This window comes from Furipterus horrens, unplaced genomic scaffold, assembly GCF_987537825.1.
Source record: "Furipterus horrens unplaced genomic scaffold, mFurHor1.1.pri manual_scaffold_17, whole genome shotgun sequence".
Lineage (NCBI taxonomy): Eukaryota > Metazoa > Chordata > Mammalia > Chiroptera > Furipteridae > Furipterus > Furipterus horrens.
This window is the reverse complement of record NW_028327187.1, coordinates 59774950-59795726: the sequence shown is the minus strand read 5'-3', so window position 1 is coordinate 59795726 and position 20777 is coordinate 59774950. Positions and strand designations below refer to the sequence as shown.

At 38.1% G+C, this 20777-nt stretch overlaps 1 protein-coding gene across 1 annotated transcript; it reads left to right on the top strand.

The window, feature by feature from the left end:
* Positions 1-349: 349 nt before the first annotated feature.
* On the top strand, positions 350-15919 carry TNMD (tenomodulin). Its single transcript, XM_090264701.1, has 7 exons — positions 350-525; positions 694-825; positions 9013-9153; positions 9359-9460; positions 13312-13465; positions 14865-15028; positions 15327-15919. Exons 1-7 carry the CDS (start codon positions 478-480, stop codon positions 15534-15536), a joined length of 951 nt encoding a protein of 316 aa, XP_090120827.1. The 5' UTR covers positions 350-477; the 3' UTR covers positions 15537-15919.
* Positions 15920-20777: the final 4858 nt, after the last annotated feature.

Genomic DNA, 20777 nt, shown 5'->3' with positions numbered 1-20777 from the left:
TCTCTGATGCCAAGCACAGTGCCTGACATTTAATATCCTTGCAATAAATATTTATTAAATCTAATGGAATTGAGATCAGGACTTCATCCCTCTTCTTGTTTTGTTTGCTTACTTCTAAAGTATGCAGAGTGTATTGCCACTGATATTTTAAGTTCATAGTGAAAAATCATTTCAATGTGTCCTAGGCTCAGTCCCCTTCCAAACCAACCCCTAGGACAATAGTTTTCATTATAACCTTGGCTTTGCCATTTTGGATTGAATTCTGTGCACAGAAGTTATATACATATATGGGTATATCCATGTAACAAATCACAGCACAGGAGCCCCTGGGCTTCCTCAGGCTCTGGTATGACATATTTGAGCCACATAAATTCAGCTTTTCTTCTGGCATCAGTTAGCTGTCTCACTTGCAACTCCGCCTCAGCAGTGGTCTCAGTTCTCTCAAAGCCAGGAAAGCGTACTGTGTGCTGAGAGATTATGGCCAAGAATCCTCCACAGAACTGTGAGGACTGTCACATTCTAAATGTAAGTTGAATCATATTTATTTCCTTTTGAGCAGAATTATGGCTGCAGAAATTATGTATCGTATAACAATGTGAACACTAGAAAGTGAAATCAAAGGTGACTTTGAATTATGGCTTGCTATTCTAAAGATTATTGTGTATCATTTTATTTTCTCTGTTCTTTGCTTAGGCAGAAGCTTTTAAGTCCAAGAAGATATGTAAATCACTTAAGATTTGTGGATTGGTGTTTGGTATCCTGGCCTTAACTCTTATGGTTTTGTTTTGGGGGGGCAAGCACTTCTGGCCAGAGACACCCAAAAAAGTAAGTAAATGCACATTGTAGTCCAATGCTTCTCTGTTTTGAGTTTGATTGAATTTAATGACATGTATATTAGTCTGAATATGAAAATCATTAACTCATTTTGTGTTTATTTTTGGTGGTATGAAAAACTGAATTCAATATTTTGCTCTCTTTTACTTACCTAATTATTTTGATAAAGGAAAAATGTGTTTTCTGTATTTTGGTTGATAATTATTGGATGCAGAATTTCTCATTCTTTTGTAACGCTTCTGTTTAAGGAGTTAAGACTCTTCCTAGAAGCAAATTTTTTACTGTAAAAAGAAAATACTTTCCACCTTTCTTTCTATTATCTGGGCAGAAATTGATGGAAAAGTAATTATACCACCACATAAGAAGAACCACCAGAAATGGCAGCAAAGAATTTTCAGGGATTATGTTTCTGACTCATTGCATCTGCTGTGAGGACAGGCAGCAAACTCCTTTTCAGAAGGAGCAATTCTCATATCTGAGTTCACATTTATTTTCAAAAAATAAATAAAAATAAATAAACTAGAACTTTTCAACTTCTCATGAGCTACAATTGTCATTGTCCCACTGAGAGTAATGCCACAAGGTAGAAATAAATAATAAATCTCAGGTATCTCGGAAAGCTTCTGATATTAGGGTCATTTGGTGACGTTTCGCTGGCCAATGTAGTTGGTATTCGTGTACTTTAGTGTTATTGTTATTTCCAGGCTTACAAGCAATGGGAAGGTCTAGATGTGATTTAAAGAAAATCATAGTCCCTTAATGTCAACAACCTTCATTTGAAAGAGAATTAATAAGTATACAAGTTACAAGATGTCAAGATGGTTTTCTGGCTTTGCCACATTTTTCTTTCTGTGTGTGTGTTGGTTTTGGTACTATTGTTGTTAATTTCTTGTCACGAGATGCTCATTTCTATTTGATAACGGATGTAGGGAGGGAAAAGCACAAGTGCAGGAGGGAGGATGAGAGGCAAGAAGAAAATGGGTTGGCATGGACCATTAGGAGTCAAAGGAGTGATAGGAGCAGAGAGGAAAGGATATGGATTGATACAGAAAGAAAGTTACTGGGAGAGAAAATAGAAAATTAATTGAGCAAGTGTCCAAAAGAAAACAGAGAAGGCAAACCACCTTGAATTTTTCACCTCTGTTGCCATACTCACTTACATTTAGTTTCAGACGCTACCTTATTTTAAGGAAGGAGAATAAAGAGTGAAACAGCCTACTTTGTTTGCCTTTTTATCTATACTTTGTTCCAGAAAAAATTTCAGGCATCATCCAATGCCTATAGTTAGCTTTCTAGATAGATAGATAGATAGATAGATAGATAGATAGATAGATAGATAGATATAGATAGATAAATAGATAGATAGATAAGTAATAGATATCACTGTTCCCTGCTTCTGAACTATTTACTGTTCACATTTCTTTCTAGAGCAGCCACATATATTAAGGCTATCAAGGTAGGCAAAGCAATAGAGATCAGGAAGGAAGTAGCAAATGAATGAGTGCCAGAATGCATTTCATTTCAATTCTGCTACTACTTAGCTAATTCACAAGGTGATATGCTACCCCACAAACTGAATCTCAGATCCTCTTGACAATTACAAATGAGTTAGAGGACGATAAATCCTTTTGTTCTCCATGTCCATATGCACTTAACTTAGTGTCGTAGAAAGCTAGCCCTTTTGACCACCCATACATACCTACCTAAACATGGGACCAGATGGCCTTTCTTGTTTTATTGTAGCTATTGGTACTGACAATGCTATTCTGAAAGAGTTTATGTGTTTTTCTAAACCTACAATGCTATTTGCCTCAGGACAATTATAAACCACTAGGTAGAGACCTTCCTTTTATTTTGTAAGGTGCCAAATTCACTAATAGTGCCCATGGCCCCTTCTGCTTCAGTATTATACCATCTTTGCTTCTCATTCCAGTTCTCTTTTTTGATGGATTATACAAACCAATCCTATTATTCCTCAAACCAAGAGTAGAACTTAGTCAGTGCATGCACAGAAGAGGTGGGTTACACTACCAAATGAAATTTATCAAGAACCAAATGTCTTATGAAGTAATCCACCTATGATCTAATATCTATGGTCTAATTATTGGCTAATATTGCCAATAAGCCTGCCTTGGAGTTGACTTATGAATCCTAAGAACAGAGCAGTCAGATTAGTCTTGGGAGAAGATTTACAAAGGAAAAAAATGAGCATTTTGCACAAATTAAAGACCACAGCCCTTTAAGAACATGGCCTAGCAGGAAATGACAGTTAGCATATTAAAATCCAGGCTCTTCTGGACTTTCCTTTGTAAGCCTGAGGGATCTGTGAGGACAGTGGTATCCTTGGTGAGGAGAACTGTTGATGCTGTTGTGCTTAGAGATGGCAGTGACTTATTTGCTGTCTTGGGGCTTTCTCCAAGCTCTTAGTGTTTGCTCCTCTAACCTCCACCAAACCTTCTTTTTATTTTTTTCAACATTTGTTTATAAACAGCATTTATTTAACATCCCACATCTGGTGTTGACATTTCCATGCTAGTAAGGCCTCCTGCCTTCTATTCTCTCTTACCTTGGTGTGTACAAAAAATCCAAATTCTTGATCCCAAATGGGGGAAAAGCTGTGCTTGACTTCCTGCTTCTCCATATGAACCTCAGGCATGAGCACATGTGCTTGTGAATGCACACACAGGCCAAAGAGGAATGGATCAAAATAAAGTGAAACAAGGAGGAATAATTCCAGGTATGCTGTTACACTACTCTATAGACTAACAGGCCCCCTAAACTACAGCCACATATAGGAGCCACTTGAGCTAATGAAAGCCAATCCATTGATCTCTTGTTTTCAGCTTTCTTAACCAAGTAGAGGGGACCTATTCAGTCACAGATATTTTGAGAGAGCATCACAACAAAGCTTCACTTCCAGGCAGTGGTTGCATAGGAACTTCTAAGCAGATTCTCTGGTGAAACATTCTTGCTTAAAGCTCCCTGTATCACATATTCAACTTGAAATAATTGGAAGCTAACTCCCCAGTTGATTAATCCAACAAGGAGAAAATAAATCAGAAAAATTCCAGCTCTTAAACCAAAAGTTTTTAGATGTAACACAGACCTTGTAGCCAATCTGCTCCAATTCTTTGTAGAACGAGTCAGGAGAATGATAAATTAAATAAATTAAATGTTGCTCTTCTTGCTATATCTAGGAATTTCCTGGTGACTTTAGGGCTGTTTGGAAACCATAAGTTCTAAAGCACACACAACAATCAATGAATTCCTGGGAACTTCCCCTCAACTTCTACATACCACCAACATGAGATGTGAAGTAATAGGAATAGGTGGGTACCCTTCTGCACTCTGCACCACCTCAACTGCAGAAAACCATTGAAACAGTCTCACTCAGGATTGTGAGCCCAATATCATTGTAGGCTAAAAACCATTTGCTCAGAAAGAGCATCTTCTGGCTAAGTGTTGGTGCAGTGTACCTGTGCCTATTTCTCTAATGCTAGCACAGCCACAGACCAACTTTATTTACTCTTCTTTAAGGCACACAGGAAATACAACTTCCCTTCCTGAGTTCCCTGGGCTTTCCTACACAGTAGTTTGGTGAGTGAAATGTGGGTCTGGAGAAGCATTCATACCTGCAAGGAAAAAGTTGGAGTTGTAGCTGGAAGCCCTTTAACATGTCAACTGAGCTTCACCAGATGGTGCTGTGTCAGCATTTTAAAAGAGAACACTTCTCTTCATTTTATTTTCCTCCTAAACCATTGTGAGAGAAAAGCCCACTTTTAAATAAAAACTCTCACTGGGCCAGCTTTTGGTCTGGGCAAATCAGGGCCTCTCCAATTATGTGGATCAGGACTCTGGCTACTAGGGCCACATTCTTATTCAGTTCCTTCATTCTTTTATGGCAGCATTTGCTAAGCAACGTAGGTGGCACCAGCAAGGAAAGCCTGGGTCATTGGTGTGAGCTGTTGTTTAGTAGCTGAGAGTGAAATTGGAGCTTTAGGGGAAAGCAACCAAAGTGATCAGCAGGTAGTGGCAGTCCACTGGTCAACCTGACAGTTATCAGCCCAAATCTGGGCAGAACTGATTTGTCAGCTATTCAACATTGTATCTGGCTAGAGGTGGGAGTTAAAAATGAGAACTGAGCCTCCAGAGACATTTGGTGACTTTATTAAAGTCACACAGCTTGTAAGTGGCAGAGTTGAGGATAGGGGTAGAATCTGGTCTGAGGATTCTTTCCACTGTTTTCAGCTGCATTTAAAGATAATAAGTGGGTGAGGGGTGACTAGAGGAAAATTTACCAGCCAGCTTGAGTCTATAGATGAAAGAAATGATATTTTTCTTGTTGAAAAAGAGGAATGTCTCTGCTGCTTATGCCAATTTTTTTTAGGGCTGAGAACTGGTGATTGAAGATGCAGAAGTTCAACTTTTCATGAGAAACAATCTGTCTGCTCTGTGTGGTAAAGAAATACCCAGAAGCCCTTTAATTCCCACAGGCTAGGTTGGTAATAATATGATACAATGCATTCCTTTCCCTTCCTTCCATTTTAACACCTGCTAGCCAGCAATTCTGATCATGTATTTCACCTTTGGAGAGTATAATTCATAAACAGACAGTAAAGGCTGAAGATGGAGAGAAGAGCAGCTAGATTAATCACAGGCTTCAAAAAACAAAGATAAAAAAAGAAATTATTTAAAAAACCCACCTAAATCAAATCTCCTCAAATCCCCTTCAAGACAGGATAAACCTACTTGCTCCCCTCCCCAAACAGCTCCACCACACTGAGGTCTGAAGCAGCTTTACTTTTTATAAAAAGCTTTTTTTTTTCTGACCTCAAAAATTGTCACAAATTGAGGCAATAAAAACTGGGCAAACTGTGAAAGGGAATGTTAGGGATCATTTGCTGCCTGAGTAGAGGATTTAACTAGACTGAAGGAAGAATTCCTGGGCAGGGAAGCAAAATGAGTTTGTATTTTCTCCATGTTCTTTGTCAGTGTGGTCTTCTTATGTCTCTTACTGCCTGGGGCTTAAACACATACCTACCTCATTTCACTTCTGAGTCCTATTTCACTTTATTGACTTCCCTGTCCCACTCCAGGGTGCTGGCCTATATAGCTAAAACCAATCTTATTTTTGGTTAGAAAGATGTCCTTGCCCCTCAAATATCTCCTATTCCTGGTGCTATTGTGCTTAAAATCCACCATTAGTAAGTAATTCAGTCTTTTGAGTTAAGTATTGCACTCAATTATTTTAACAGACAAATACTCATTTTTTAAATCATTTTTAAAATTGATTTTTTTTTGTCTTTGACATAAGATACCTGAAGCACCATGAGAGTCCAAGGTGTCTAGACAGGACACAAAGGGTTAGAAGGAAATAGGGAAAGGGGAAAGGATTAGGAGGGTATAAAGTAAACAGAATATGAAAAGAACATAAAAGGGAAGCTAGAAACACTTTCCTGGATTAACTTTCTCAATGTGCCAATTTGGCAGAAGTGTACTCCTCGTCAAACTTTGTCATTGCTCTGTTCTTTCTGGAATAAAGCTGAGTTGGGGGAAGTCTGTGATGAGACACTAGGAGCCCACTCACACCTCTCTCAGGCCAGTCATCCTATCTCTGCTTCAGTTTGTGCCTGGAGAGGACAAAACCACTTATTCCTTCATCTCCAGAAAGACCCTCAGCCCCTGAGCCAGTGAATTTAGTAGAGAGAAAATTACTTTTGAGGCCAAAGGCATGAGCTCAGTCTTCATATGGGCCAGTGAATCTTGCATAACCATTACCCAGGCAATGTGCTCCACAGGGACCCAGGCGAGACATTATGTCTGGAGTTGCTCAAACTCATCCCCAAGCAGTCCAAAATGAGACACTGGCATCATCTTCCTAGACAAAAGACAATCTGTTGCAAATGGACACCATTGATAGGGAATTCCATCTGGGTGAATATATAACTTCCCACCCCACCCTTACCCCCCCACCCAGGATTCACACATAAATGAATTCATTCTGATCCCACTCTATTTAGCAACCTACCATTGCTAACAAAAATGCCAGCAAGCTGGTTAATGAATACAAACAGAATGAACCCCTTGTCCTCCACCAAAACAAAACAAAACACTTTGAAAGAATGTTGAAAATAATCAAGATCTGCTGAGGTTGGCAGTTTCTAATAGTTTTCATCTAGCAAGGTGTCCAAGTGAAACACATTGCCAACAATGCAGGAAAACTCATTCCACAAAAGTACACTGAAATTCTAAATGTCACCAGTATGATTCTATAGTCTATGAGTGATTGAAAATACAGCCTATATTTTCTCTTTTGCCCAGGTAGGCAGCCTTCCAACATCTCTTAGTCTCTAACCTCGTTTTTCCATGCAGTGGTGCTACTCATGAAACGAACACCCCACCCCACCACCAATGGCTAGTGGTGTCGGTATTTGTCTTAACAATGGATAGTATTTCTAAAGAAATTCTTCCCTGTTGGGATATTTGACATGACTGGAACTGAAGTAGATGTGTTTCTCCTCTTAGGTCGGGTCAACTGAAAGCTCAATTTGTTGCCATAGGTAGAACATTCTTAAGCTGGCTGCAGAGCTGAAACTGAGGACATATTTATAACTAGAAGCAAATAACAAGCCTAAATGAATTTGCTACCTGTCACAAACCAGGCCAGACTTCATGAGTTAACTCTGCAATTGCTGGAAGGTTCTAAAAATACTATTTTCCTTTCCTTTTTAAAATATAATCTCTTAAAGAACCTTGTCAATGCTCAAAATCTCTCTTTAAGAAGATGAGAAATTGTCATTGGTGGTAAAAACTTATTCAACAAATACTTAAGTGCTGGCCATGTTGAAGGCACGGGTAAGGTTATTAAGAGATAACGAAAATTGTTTCTTGATCTCCTATTCAGCATCTACACAGACATTTCACCCTTGAAGTAACATCGTTTCTACAAACCTTTCCAACTTGTTTTTCTACTTGAGTTGGGGATAATTTGACCAGGTTAAACTAACATTCAGTCACAGACACTGGCAGACATTAAAAAACAGCCTAAACCAGTTCAAGCTCTAAAAAACTGCTACTGGGAATAGTATCATTAGAAAGCAACATTGGTTCTGTAGATGACTTGCTTTCTTCAGGCTTTTAGTTTACCAAATTGTTTTTCTTTTTGGTAAGAAAAAATGAGCATAAGGAAACTTGATAGCTGAAGGACTCCTAACAAAAAGGATCAGATAGACTACTACATGGCACTATGAGGTCTGGCCTGGTTTGTGATAGGGAGAAAATCCCTTTAGGCCTGTTATTTGCTTTTGACTATAAAAATGTCCTCAGTTATAAGTTATGGGCTTATACCTAAACTGGGATGTTCTGTAGGACTGGTCCTTTTTGTCCTTAAAAAGGTAAATACCTCCTTTAGAGGACAGGAGAGAGTCTAGGGTTTCATTTCAACCCCTCAAGAATGACCTGTTAAGCACACTTTCCAAGGCACTCTCCTTGGTAAATCCCATGTTACTTATTGCAAGGTACTTGACATAGTTGTTAAATTAGGAGAATCTAGATAACTTGAAACCAACTAAATTAGGTTTGGCAAACAGAATTCAGGAATAAACTGAGGGAGGTTTGTTAGGCCATAAAAGAGGTTAGGGGAAGGCAATAAATGTTTTCTGGATTTTAAAGGGAAAAAGGAAGCAATTGAGACCAGGGTAACATTATTACTTAAAATTGGCCAAGGAGTGAATGTGTTCAAATCATTGTCTCAAACCTAATGAATTTCATGGGGATGACCATTGAGCACTTAGAAAGTGCTTATTTTAAAAGAAACAGCATAGGTTTTAGGTGATTCCTCTGCTCAACACAAGAGGGAAGTACTTTACAGGCTGCTTTGCAAAATATCATTGGCTATTTAGTCAAAGCTACCAAGAAAACTGTTGGAATTCTTAGTAATTAGTTCAGCAACTTGGTTTGAATACAGAATACTGGCTCCGAAGAGATCCCCATATCACTCCAGCACTAAAAAGCATCTCACTTTAATCTTGAGTCTCAGAAAATTCCCAATGGCAAGCTGCTGAGATGGCACCTCACTACAGATTCTGGAAAGAAAATGCACCTCAGATATTACCCAATTAAAGTATCATATGAAGGGACACACTGAGTACCTTAGAACTTGTTTTCTTGTTTTCCCAGACATATGATATGGAGCACACTTTCTACAGCAATGGAGAGAAGAAGAAGATTTACATGGAAATTGATCCTGTGACCAGAACCGAAATATTCAGAAGTGGAAATGGCACTGATGAAACATTGGAAGTACATGACTTTAAAAATGTAAGTTGGATATTTTCCCCCAAAGGCTTTTCACTTAAAATATTAGAACATTTTAGTTGAGTTAAAAATAGCCTGTAGCCTTCATTTAATTTATAAGACAAAGCTTCCCTTTGAATTCCAATTTTGCCAGCCTAGGGCCCTGACAGACTATGGAACTCATTAATTGTGACTTTTTCAGGAGGTTTTTTTCCTTTTTGTTTTATAGGGATACACTGGTATCTACTTTGTAGGTCTTCAAAAATGCTTCATCAAAACTCAGATCAAAGTGATTCCTGAATTTTCTGAACCAGAGGCGGAAATAGATGAGGTATGTATGAATAATAGTGGCAGTAAAAGCCATCATTTATTGAATGCTAACTATGTGTCAAACATTGTTCTAAATGCTTTGCTCTCATTTGATTCTCATTTGGACCCTATAGATATGTACTATTATTATCCCTATTTTCAGAAAAGGAAACTGGGACTCAGAACTAAAAAATGACTTGCCCAAGATCATACAGATAGTGTGGAGCAGATTGGGATTGAACTCAGGCCTTTCAAAAGAAAATAAGTTCATATTTTTAGGTGCAACACTGTACTTTTATACCTGTGTAGCCATAAACATTATGTACCTTTGCTCCCAAACCAAAGATTTTTTAGTAAAAAGGGGAACCAGTAGAACAAAATCAATCTTGCCCAAGATAAATACCTAAAAAGAAAAGTTCCAAGGCCACTGGGAATCCTTGCCACTTTTGTCACACTGTAACTTACCTATTTCAAAGGTTTTAGATCATTCACCTTACCATTTTATGCTAGGGTGTTAATGAAATAATCCACATTTAATCACTAAGAAAGGCAACAGCAAATGAGAGGCGGATTTAATGGTGGGCACACTGGGCAATCACCCTGGGCCCCGGCTTCCGAAGGGCTCCGCAAAACCCCAACTTTACACTTTTTTCTAATGACACCAAGTTTGGTTTCATATGTACAATTTTAATTACGTACAAGTTTACAATCTGTGGTAAAACCTGATAGTATGTCTATATTCACTTATTTTCATTATCTCATTACTATGTTACATAGGCCCCACATGGCTGCGCTACCGCCCATCGGAGCAATAGAATTGTTCTGCTGCTTTGTACTTACAAAGGTTCTCCTGCAGTGCAGACTTAGGATATATGCAGGGATGTAAATTAGTTTGTAGATATGTACTTGTTTCATTTATGGTTTTGAAAATAGTTTTCTGTGTATAAAAATAAATATTTTTATTTTCCCTGTCTCTCTCTTTTTTTAAGGGGCCCAATATTTTATTCTGCGCCCGGGGCCTCAACCGACCTTAATCCGCCTCTGAGAACCACAGTGTAATATAGTTTCTCTGAAAACACACTGCTAGGCCAGGGCACTGGTGCAATTATTGAATAGCCTCTGAAAGCCTAATGGGAAATGAGGGTTATTGCCTAAAATATAGCCATCAATAAAGCCCTTGAGGCTCTTAATTTTTCCTCCACATTCCATCTGTAATTTCATTATGTTGCTATCACGGAGGAAGAAAGGGAATGTGAGCTAAGGCCATATTGTAACAGCATACCCCTACTGTAGCCAGGAAGGAACAAATGTTTGTTTGGTTTGGTTGGTTTTGTTTTAGAGTTTAACTGGAAAATGTAAAGTGAGATTATGTCAATGGCACAGTGGTCTCTCTCTATACTGTAAATACCTCTTTCTCTTTCTTCTATTTCTCCCTTGTTCTTCTTAACTTTTCTCCTACCCACTTTCTTCATCTTAATTCTAATCTACCCATTTATCTTTTCCTTTCTTTTTCTTATTCTTTGGGGGTGAGATGAGATGGGAAGCACCTTTTCCTTTTCTTTACCCAAGTCTCAGAGCTATCATTGGCCCCCACAGACAGGCTGCTGGTCTCCTTATGGCCAAAGAAGATACAGACACTTAGTACTAGAATTTCTAAGAAAAAGATTTCTTAAGGTCCATGGTAATAAAAAAAATTCTGAATATTTAAAAAAAATAAGCATAAGTCAGAGGCGCCTTAGGAACAGAACAAATTAAAGGACATTAGAAATCCCATAGGAAGCAAGGGTAAGATGAAAGAAGAATGCATAAGATAAAAAGCTACTATGCCCAATATCATATATTGCTTTTTACAGAAAATAATGTAAACTTTTGTGTAGCCAGCAATTAGAGTCCAAACTGATACAACAGGATTTATTTTTTGGAAAAATGAATAGAGGCAAAGACCCATAATATTTTATTTTGGCCCTAAGTTACTCTTCAGTTAATTTTGTTGAATCTTTTAAATAACACAACTATTCATCTCATGATAGCAAGATTACTTATCTTAAAGAAAAACCTATTTTTTTAATATTCAGGCTACAGATTTTTTATTAGATAACTTTGTGGTCCTGAATGACAAACACCCTCTTATTCTGTATTTTCCTCACCTCTGTACCCATGGTTTGTGCATGTTAAACATGCAGAGTAGATAGGAAAATAGCCCTGATCTTGCTAACAAAGCTAGTCAGCACACCAACCTCATTTTATACAGTCCCTTTCAATGCCTTCCAAGGTCTTTACAGACTCAAGGGCAAAAGAACTATAAGACTTGAAAGTTTTGAACAACTGGGTAAAATTAAGCAATGCCATATTTCACAAAATAAATAAAAACACTGAAATCATAAAGCTAGAACAAAACAAAAGAGAAAAGGAAAAACCTTATTAAGGAGGGAATGTCAAAGTCAAAAGACAAGTGAGTAAGAATGAGGTATTGGCCACATAAGAAACATTCAAACCAGTAAGACTTTTTCTGAGGTTCTCTGAGCTAAATAGACAACAATGGCCAGGAAGTAAAATCTCAATGGATTGAGAAAATGCTCCAGAGAAGGGCACTTTTGCACCTTATTTTATACATTACAGTCAAAGAAGGAGGTCTAAGGGGGTTACACAAAATCCATCTGTGATAGATTAGGGAGGTGGGAGGAAGCAAAGAGGGATCTCTGGGACTGAATAAAAAGTAAAATGAATAGACACATACTTCTTTTATATTGGTGGGTAGAGGAGAGTTAACAGTTAACCATTAACATAATAATAATAACAATGAGGGGTTTTATGGTCTCTGCTCTGGTGGAAGATTGTGTCCTAAGGGGTGTGGGGAAAAAAATTACCCTGATATTACAAAGGTATGTTATCATAGATGCAAAAAGACAATAGATAGATTCAGTTAAAGTAAAGATTGACTTTTGCCAAGGAAGATACCAGGCTAGGATATGACTGCCTACCATGACTCAATTTTAGTTAGAAGTTCTATGTTCAGACCATCCTATGTGGTTATTTTAGGTCTCTGAGTTTGTGAGGCAGCCATGCAGGCCTCCTCTGAGTTTGTCAGGTTTAATATATAACCCCTATGTCATCCACAGTATACAAGACAACTACTTCCAATACTAGAAACAGAGGGGAAGGCGGCATTCTTGACAATATGAGAAAGGCTACCTAAAGAAAAACACTCTGTGAGATAAACTGTAAGCATCCAGAATGAGAGTAGTTCTATAGTGATAAGGTCAGTCAAACCATAAGCTGGATACTTGGTTTTGAAACAAAAAGGACACCTTTTGCACTCCTCCTAGCTACCATTAACAGGAAAATCTTGTAAAACTAAAATATTAGATTTGGTTGTTATTTGACTGATCTCACCAGTGTAAATTATAACAGTTTTTTTCAGTTTCAGGTCAAATCCTGCTTGAAACCCTAAAAATAAATAAATACATAAAAAAACAAACAAAAATAAGTAAATAGAACAGGACTCAAAGCATCCATTTAAAAGAGAGAAAACAAATGCAAATCACTCATGATTTCAGAAGCCCAAATTTTAAAAAAATACATGGCCGAGAAGGAGGTCCAGATATTGATGAGTGCCTTCCCAAATTTAAGTGAAATGGTAGCAGAGAAGGCTCCTGTTTCAGTGAGCAACCATACTGTTAGAAAGAAGGATTGATTAACTCTCCCACGGGGCACCTACCATATGAAAGGCACAGAGCTAGTTCACTGGCCTTGGAATTGAAACTATTTTTCAGACTCAAAACATAGGGTTCTTTCTTTCAGTATTCCATAATGTCACACTCATTTTATTAATTTCTCTGCTTATCCCCACTCCGAACTACTTTTTCCTCTCAGAATGAAGAAATTACCACAACTTTCTTTGAACAGTCAGTGATTTGGGTCCCAGCAGAAAAGCCTATTGAAAACCGAGACTTCCTTAAAAATTCCAGAATTCTGGAGATTTGTGATAATGTGACCATGTATTGGATCAATCCCACTCTAATAGCAGGTATGGCCTTCTCCTCCTCCTCCTCCTCTTCTCATCTTTCTCCTTTTCTCCATAATAAGTAAGAGGTTAATATTCCCAGCATTCAGAGACTACTTTTCTATGAAAACAAATGATCTGTTTATATTTTCTTAGATGAAACTGTATATGCTGACTGCCAGTAAGGAGGGTATTTTTCACAACCAAGTTATAAATGAGATAAATTGATGCTGAAAGGCTTTTAAATATCCCAGCAAAGGTAACACCACCCTAAGCTACCAGTGATAACAAAAAGCTAATCTGTCTTTCTTTGCACATCTATATTCATGGCAGTTGGGGTACCAGACTATTTCTCAAACCACTATGTGTTCAACACAACACCAGAGGAGAGAAGAGCCAAAAAAAACAAATGCTCTGTTGTCTCAAGAAAGATTATCTATGTCAAATGGCAGCATTTTCCCAAGATGATAGGACAGTCACTGAAATACAAATGCCTTTGTGGCTGTTTTAGGAATCACTATAAAAGTAATTGAGGGCTAGAGGTCCAGAGTAGAAGACTCCAGCTCTCAACTTTCAGTCATCCCCTAGGAAACACAAAGGTCTCTGGACATCTTTTTTCTGCTCAGCTAACATATAGATCTTGGCCTCCCTCATTCTGGACAGAATAGATTACTATATTACCTAAGAGGTGCCACTGTAACCAATGGAGGCATCTACTGGTACTCTTACACCTTAAAAAAATACAACTAAATGCAATGTAGAATCCTGGATTGGGTGTTAGAACTTTTGTTTCAGCATTATTTTTCTAAAGAACATTAGTGGAAATAATAATGAACTTTGAATAAAGTCTGTAGTTAGTTAATAGTATTGTACCAATGTAAATTTCTTAGTTTTGATCATTGTGTTATGGTTATGTAAGATGCCAACATTAGGAGAAAATGGGTAAAAGGTATTCAAGAACTCTGTACTATCTTTTTAACTCTTCTGTGAATCTAAGATTATTTCTAAATATAAAGTTTAAAAAATTAAGACAGGAAAGAGAAGGGAAGAAGAAGGATGATAGTACCAACTCAAATCAGGCAACATAAAAATACTTGAGTACCTACCATGGGTAAAATCATTGTGGGAGACACAAAGGTCTCTGTCTTCAGTTTCTAATTCAGTATGCTAATAAGGCAAAGCAGTAAGTGATGCCAAATGAGCAAGCAAGTGGTCTGTTCACATGGGAATAGTCATATTTTTTTTTGAAAATCTCCTTAAAATATCAGCTGTAAGAACTTGGAAAAGTGATTAATGCATGCCTACATGATGGCAATGAGAAGACACAAGGAAAATCTCTACCCCCAAGTGCTATTCTCTCAATCAAGTCTTTCAGAAACTTTTGCAAAGTAGTCGTATTCCGACTTCATATTTATTACTTTAGTTTCAGAATTACAAGATTTTGAAGAGGATGGTGAAGATCTTCACTTTCCTACCACTGAAAAAAAGGGCATTGAACAAAATGAGCAGTGGGTCATCCCTCAAGTGAAGGTGGAGAAGACCCGTCACACCAGACAAGCAAGTGAAGAACTTCCAATAAATGACTATGTGAGTTATGTTCATGTGTCCTTATTAGACGAAAAACAAAGCCCTCAAAAATTTCACTATCCCTCAGATCAAAGTCATTGAAATTAGAAAGATAAGTTTTAACAAAAAATATTTAAGAAACTTGGGATCCCCAAGAGGCTCATTTAAAATCAGCCTTGATCTCTACTGAGGTATCTCCAAGTTAAGGAACTTAACTTCTCAATAGTTCCCAACTCATGTAGTCTTATGTTCCTTCACTGTTTTGTGGACTTCTTCCTAGTGAACCCTCCCCTCCAATACTGCCTTCTTCTTTTTGCAGACTGAAAATGGAATAGAATTTGACCCCATGCTGGATGAGAGAGGTTATTGTTGTATTTACTGCCGTCGAGGCAACCGCTACTGCCGTCGTGTCTGTGAACCTTTACTAGGTTACTACCCGTATCCATACTGCTACCAAGGAGGGCGGGTTATCTGTCGTGTCATCATGCCTTGCAACTGGTGGGTGGCCCGCATGCTGGGGAGGGTCTAGTAGCAAGTTTGAGCTCATTGCTTACACTTCAGACAGCCAACATATAATAAATGCATGCTTTCCAATGAATTTCTGCCTATGAGGCATTTGCCTCCTGGTAGCCAGTACTCTGGAATTACTTGCTGATAATTCCTCTCTAATGTTTTAATAAACTTCTACATCATCATCACTGGGTAAGTGTTTGCCAAGAATATTTTCTGCAACTGCGATGGAGCAGATCTGCTTAACATGGAGGACAACAATGCAAACTTGTATTTCATCATGTTTGGGGAGTAGGAAAGTGCAAAGCATAAGAATTCTCAGATACTATATTTTACACTGCTGTATGGAGAAAGTGGAAGTGAGAGGCTGACGATAAAATGTCCCCACAACTAATGCATAAAACATGTCCTTTTGTGCATAGCCCCACTGTTTAATTATGTGAGAGACATATTGTGGACCCACTTAAGCCTCTATTAAGCTGCTGGACAGGCAATGAGTTACAGCAGGCCAACGCTAAAATATTCCAGTTCTCCGACTCAGCAAAGGAGAATGTTAACCTAGCAGAAAAGGGGTCCCAGGCTCTCCTCCTGCGAATTGGAACTCAACTTTGGACAAATTTAACACTCCATAACCTTTAAGTCTGACCTGACTTTAGATTAGTGTCTGGTTATATAACTTTCCAAGGCAATTGTCTGGAAAAAGCAGATCCATGAATATCATTCAGAGAAACAGGCATTAAAAGAAATTACTGAAGTGAGGAGTCAAATGGGACTCCACACACACACACACACACACACACACACACACAAAAAAAAAAAAAAAACCATAGGTGTCAGTATGCCCCTTCCTTAAAAGGCAGGGTAAGACCTAATTTCTGATCACCTTACACTTTGCTTGGGAAAGGGAAAAGAAGCAAGGGGGAAAGGAAAATAAGTGGTTAGAGAGTAATGTTAACCTTGATGCCCCAGCCAGTTCTAGATTCAAAATTCCTATTTGACCGATCTTTCACCCCTTCCAGTTTCATTTGAAGGTAGCACCTTCATTTTTCAACTTCAATTTATTGTGTCATGACAGTGTCTGTCTGAAACTTTACATCAGAAAAGCATTTTCAAAGAGTGAAATCTTCACCAAGATGCTTGTGGAACAGGACTCATTTCCCCCCATTTAACCGAGGAAGCAAATAGAACCGGATTTGCCCAACAACGTGTTAAGATTAGCTAGTCGTTAATTGATAATTAGCATACATGCTGTAGTTGAATTACCAATTTACACAATAAAACATAACTAACAATGCAACATCACTGAAAATATTTTCTTATTATTATTTAGAATGAATGATTCAATGATCATAACAGGCATTGATTTATAGTTGAAGTAAAAAATGTAAAATATATGAAGTTAATTTGAAGTTGTATGAAATTCATGATGTTCTCTATTGTTTATCAATCAATTATTTATTGGTTTTTAAGATCAGCCAATAATTTTGAATTCTTGACTGATCAATTTTATATCGTTTACATTGTACTGTATATGATATGCTATGCTCTGTGGGGGATGCAAATGAAGTAAAAGGTATATTCTTTATTTCCAAAGAAAAATAGACATCCCAAATATACTACATCTGTCCAGAAAGTATCCATCCATGTAATATGAAAAGTGGAGATATTTATTGAAGCAGATACAAGATACAAGATACAAGAAACATTGAATATGGGACAATGATGCTCCTTCAAAGTAGGCACCTTGGACCTCACACAGTTCTCCCAATCACCATCACCTGCCCCGTTATATTTTCCTGAATCTCATTGACGATCTTAAGTCTCTTCCCTTTCAAAGATAATTTTAGTTTCGGGAAAAGCCAGAAGTCACAGGGAGCCAAATCTGGGCTGTTGGGGGGCTGAGTCACCTGATTGACTTGATGTTTTGCCAAAAACCTCTTCAGGAGACATGATGTATGAGCAGGCATGTTGTCATGATGAAGCTGCCAATCATCAGTTACCCACAGCTGCGACCTTCCGAATCATCTAACAATTTCCATAGAGGAACGTTGATGCTTAACACAAAATTTGATGTAGATTCGTGGCTCTACTCACTCACTCAGTTTGAATATGACAGCCACACAGTACACATGCTCACTCAATGGCATCTACTAGCCCCACTGACTAGTACAATGAAGTCATCATTGCTTTTTTTTTTTTTTTTTGGTTTTTCAATTACAGTTGTCCCCTTTTCCCCCAATTTCTCTCCACCACCCAACCCACCCCCTCTCCCACAATCATATCCCACCCCGTTGTCCATGTCCGTGAGTCATTTATACGGGTTCTTTGACTAAACCCTTCCCTTACTTATCCCCCTCCTCTCCCTCTCCCCTCCCCCCTATTGACTGCTATTCTGCTCTTTGTTCTACTTAGTTCCTTTGTTTGTGTTGTTCTTTAGTTTCCTGTATTAGGTGATATCATATGGTATTTTTCTTTCTTTCCCTGGCTTATTTCACTAAGCATAATTCTCTCTAGTTCCATCCATGTTGTTGCAAATGGCAGGAGTTCCTTCTTTCTTTCTGCTACATAGTATTCCATTGTGTAAATGTACCACAGTTTTTTGATCCACTCATGTGCAGATGGGCACTTAGGTTGTTTCCAGCACTTAGCTATTGTAAACAGTGCTGCAATGAACATAGGGGTGCATAAGTTCTTTTGAATTTGTATTTCAAGATTCTTTGGGTATAATCCTAGTAGTGGAATCACTGGCTCAAAAGGCAGTTCCATTTTTAATCTTTTGAGGTAATTCCATACAGTTCTCCATAGTGGCTGCACCAGTCTGCATTCCCACCAACAGTGCAGTAGGGTTCCCGTTTCTCCACATCCTCGCCAGCACTTGTTGTTTGTTGATTTGTTGATGATGGCCATTCTGACTGGTGTAAAATGGTATCTCATTGTGGTTTTTATTTGCATCTCCCTGATGGCTAATGATGTTGAGCATTTTTTCATGTGTCTATGGACCTTCTGTGTGTCCTCTTCAGAGAAGTGTTTGTTCAGGTCCTTTGCCCATTTTTTAATTGGGTTGTTTGTTTTCTTGATGTTGAGTCATATAAGCTCTTTATATATTTTGGAAATCAGTCCCCTGTCTGTGATGTCATTGGCAAATATGTTTTCCCATATGGTTGGTTTCCTTTTCATCTTGCTGATGTTTTCTTTTGCTGAGCAGAAACTCTTTAGTTTGATGTAATCCCATTTATTTATTTTTTCCTTTATTTCTCTTGCTTTAGGAGATGTACCCGTGAAGAAATTGTTACGTGAGATATCTGATATTTTCTTGCCTATGTTTTCCTCTAGGACTTTTATGGTGTCACGGCTTACATTTAAGTCTTTGATCCATCTTGAGTTTATTCTCGTGTGTGGTGTAAGTTGGTGGTCTAGTTTCATTTTTTTGCAGGTCCCTATCCAGTTCTCCCAGCACCATTTGTTAAAGAGGCTCTTCTCACTCCATTTTATGTTTCTTCCTCATTTATCAAATATTAGTTGACCATAGAGGCCTGGGTTTATTTCTGGACTCTATTCTGTTCCACTGATCTATATGTCTGTTCTTATGCCAGTACCAGACTGTTTTGATTACAGTGGCTTTGTAGTATTGTTTGATATCTGGTATTGTGATTCCTCCTGCTGTGTTCTTCTGTCTCAAGATTGCTTTTGCTATTCGGGGTCTTTTTTGGTTCCACATGAATTTATGGAGGATTTGTTCTAGGTCTGTGAAATATGTCATTGGTATTTTAATAGGGAATGCATTGAATCTGTAAATTGCTTTGGGTAGTATGGCCATTTTGATGATGTTGATTCTTCCCATCCAAGAACATGGTATTTGCTTCCATTTATTTGTATCTTCCTTAATTTCTTTCTTCAATGTTATGTAATTTTCAGAGTACAGGTCTTTTATCTCTTTGGTTAAGTTTACTCCTAGGTACTTTATTTTTCTTGTTGCTATAGTAAATGGTATTTTCTTTTTTGTCTCTGTCTCTGCTATTTTATTGTTGGTGTACTGAAGTCGTCATTGTTTACACATGCGCATTCCAGTCCACTCTCCTTGGCTGCCAGGTTACGTCGATGTTTCACAAACTGTTCTTGTTAGATTATCGATGGCTGGAATTTTTCCAGACAAACCTCACATAAGCTCAAGTGAAGAAGCTATATACAATAACTAACTACAATTGTGTATGGCATGCTATATATATGTGCATATGTTCACACACACACACGCAAGTTATGTAATATTTTAGGGCTAAAAGTTCCTAATAACATTATTTTAATTCATGAAGTATTTCTTGTTCAAATGAGATACCCTAAATGCTGCATAATTTCACATTGGGAAAATATGATCCCCTTAATGAAGCAGACCAAGAGTTCAAAAGAATATACAAGGACATGCTTAAAGAAGCACTCAAACCATCTCAAGCTTTGGGGAAAGTAATCAAAACAGCAAACAAACCCAAACATGTCAGTCTGTCACTGCATATAGGCCCAGGTCAAGTTGGAAAAAGTGTAATATTGTTCTCCTGTTATAGATTTTTGACTCTCCAGCCCTGTGAAGACTCCTTACGTCAACCCTTGTACTTCCCTCAAGCCAACCCCACTGAAGCTAGAGTTTCCTCTCTCATTTCTACCACTCTTCCTTTAACCAAGCCTCCTCATCACAAGGAGTGAAATCAAAGTAACTTTGACCTCCCAAGCCAGAGACCTTACATTGATTCTAATATATCTCTGTCCTCTGCTCGTCTCATGCCAAATACTTCCAGCTTGTTCTCCTAAATCACTCTTCAATCATGTGTGTGGTCCAGGTCACAGGTAAATTCTTAGCACAACTGTTATAACCTCCTCCATGCTGAAGTTTCCAAGCTGTAGACTGAAGATAGAATAAATGTTTTTACGTCGTTTATTTTTCACTTATAGATTTTATAAATGACATTTCTTTTCCTAAAAGTCTGTAATAGCTACTTACTATATTAAGAGTCAGGCCTACCACTGGCTGGTGTGGCTCAGTGGATTGAGTGCTGGCCTGGGAAACAAAGGGTTGCCAGTTCGATTCCCAGTCAAGGCCCATGCCTAGGCTGTGGGCCAGGTCCCCAGTTGAGGGTGCGCAAGAGGCAACCACACATTGATCTTTCTCTCCCTCTCTTTCTCCCTCCCTGCCCTCTCTCTAAAAATACATAGATGAAGTCTTTAAAAAAACAGAATCAGGTCTAGTTTTCACTCAAACAGTCCTTCTTCA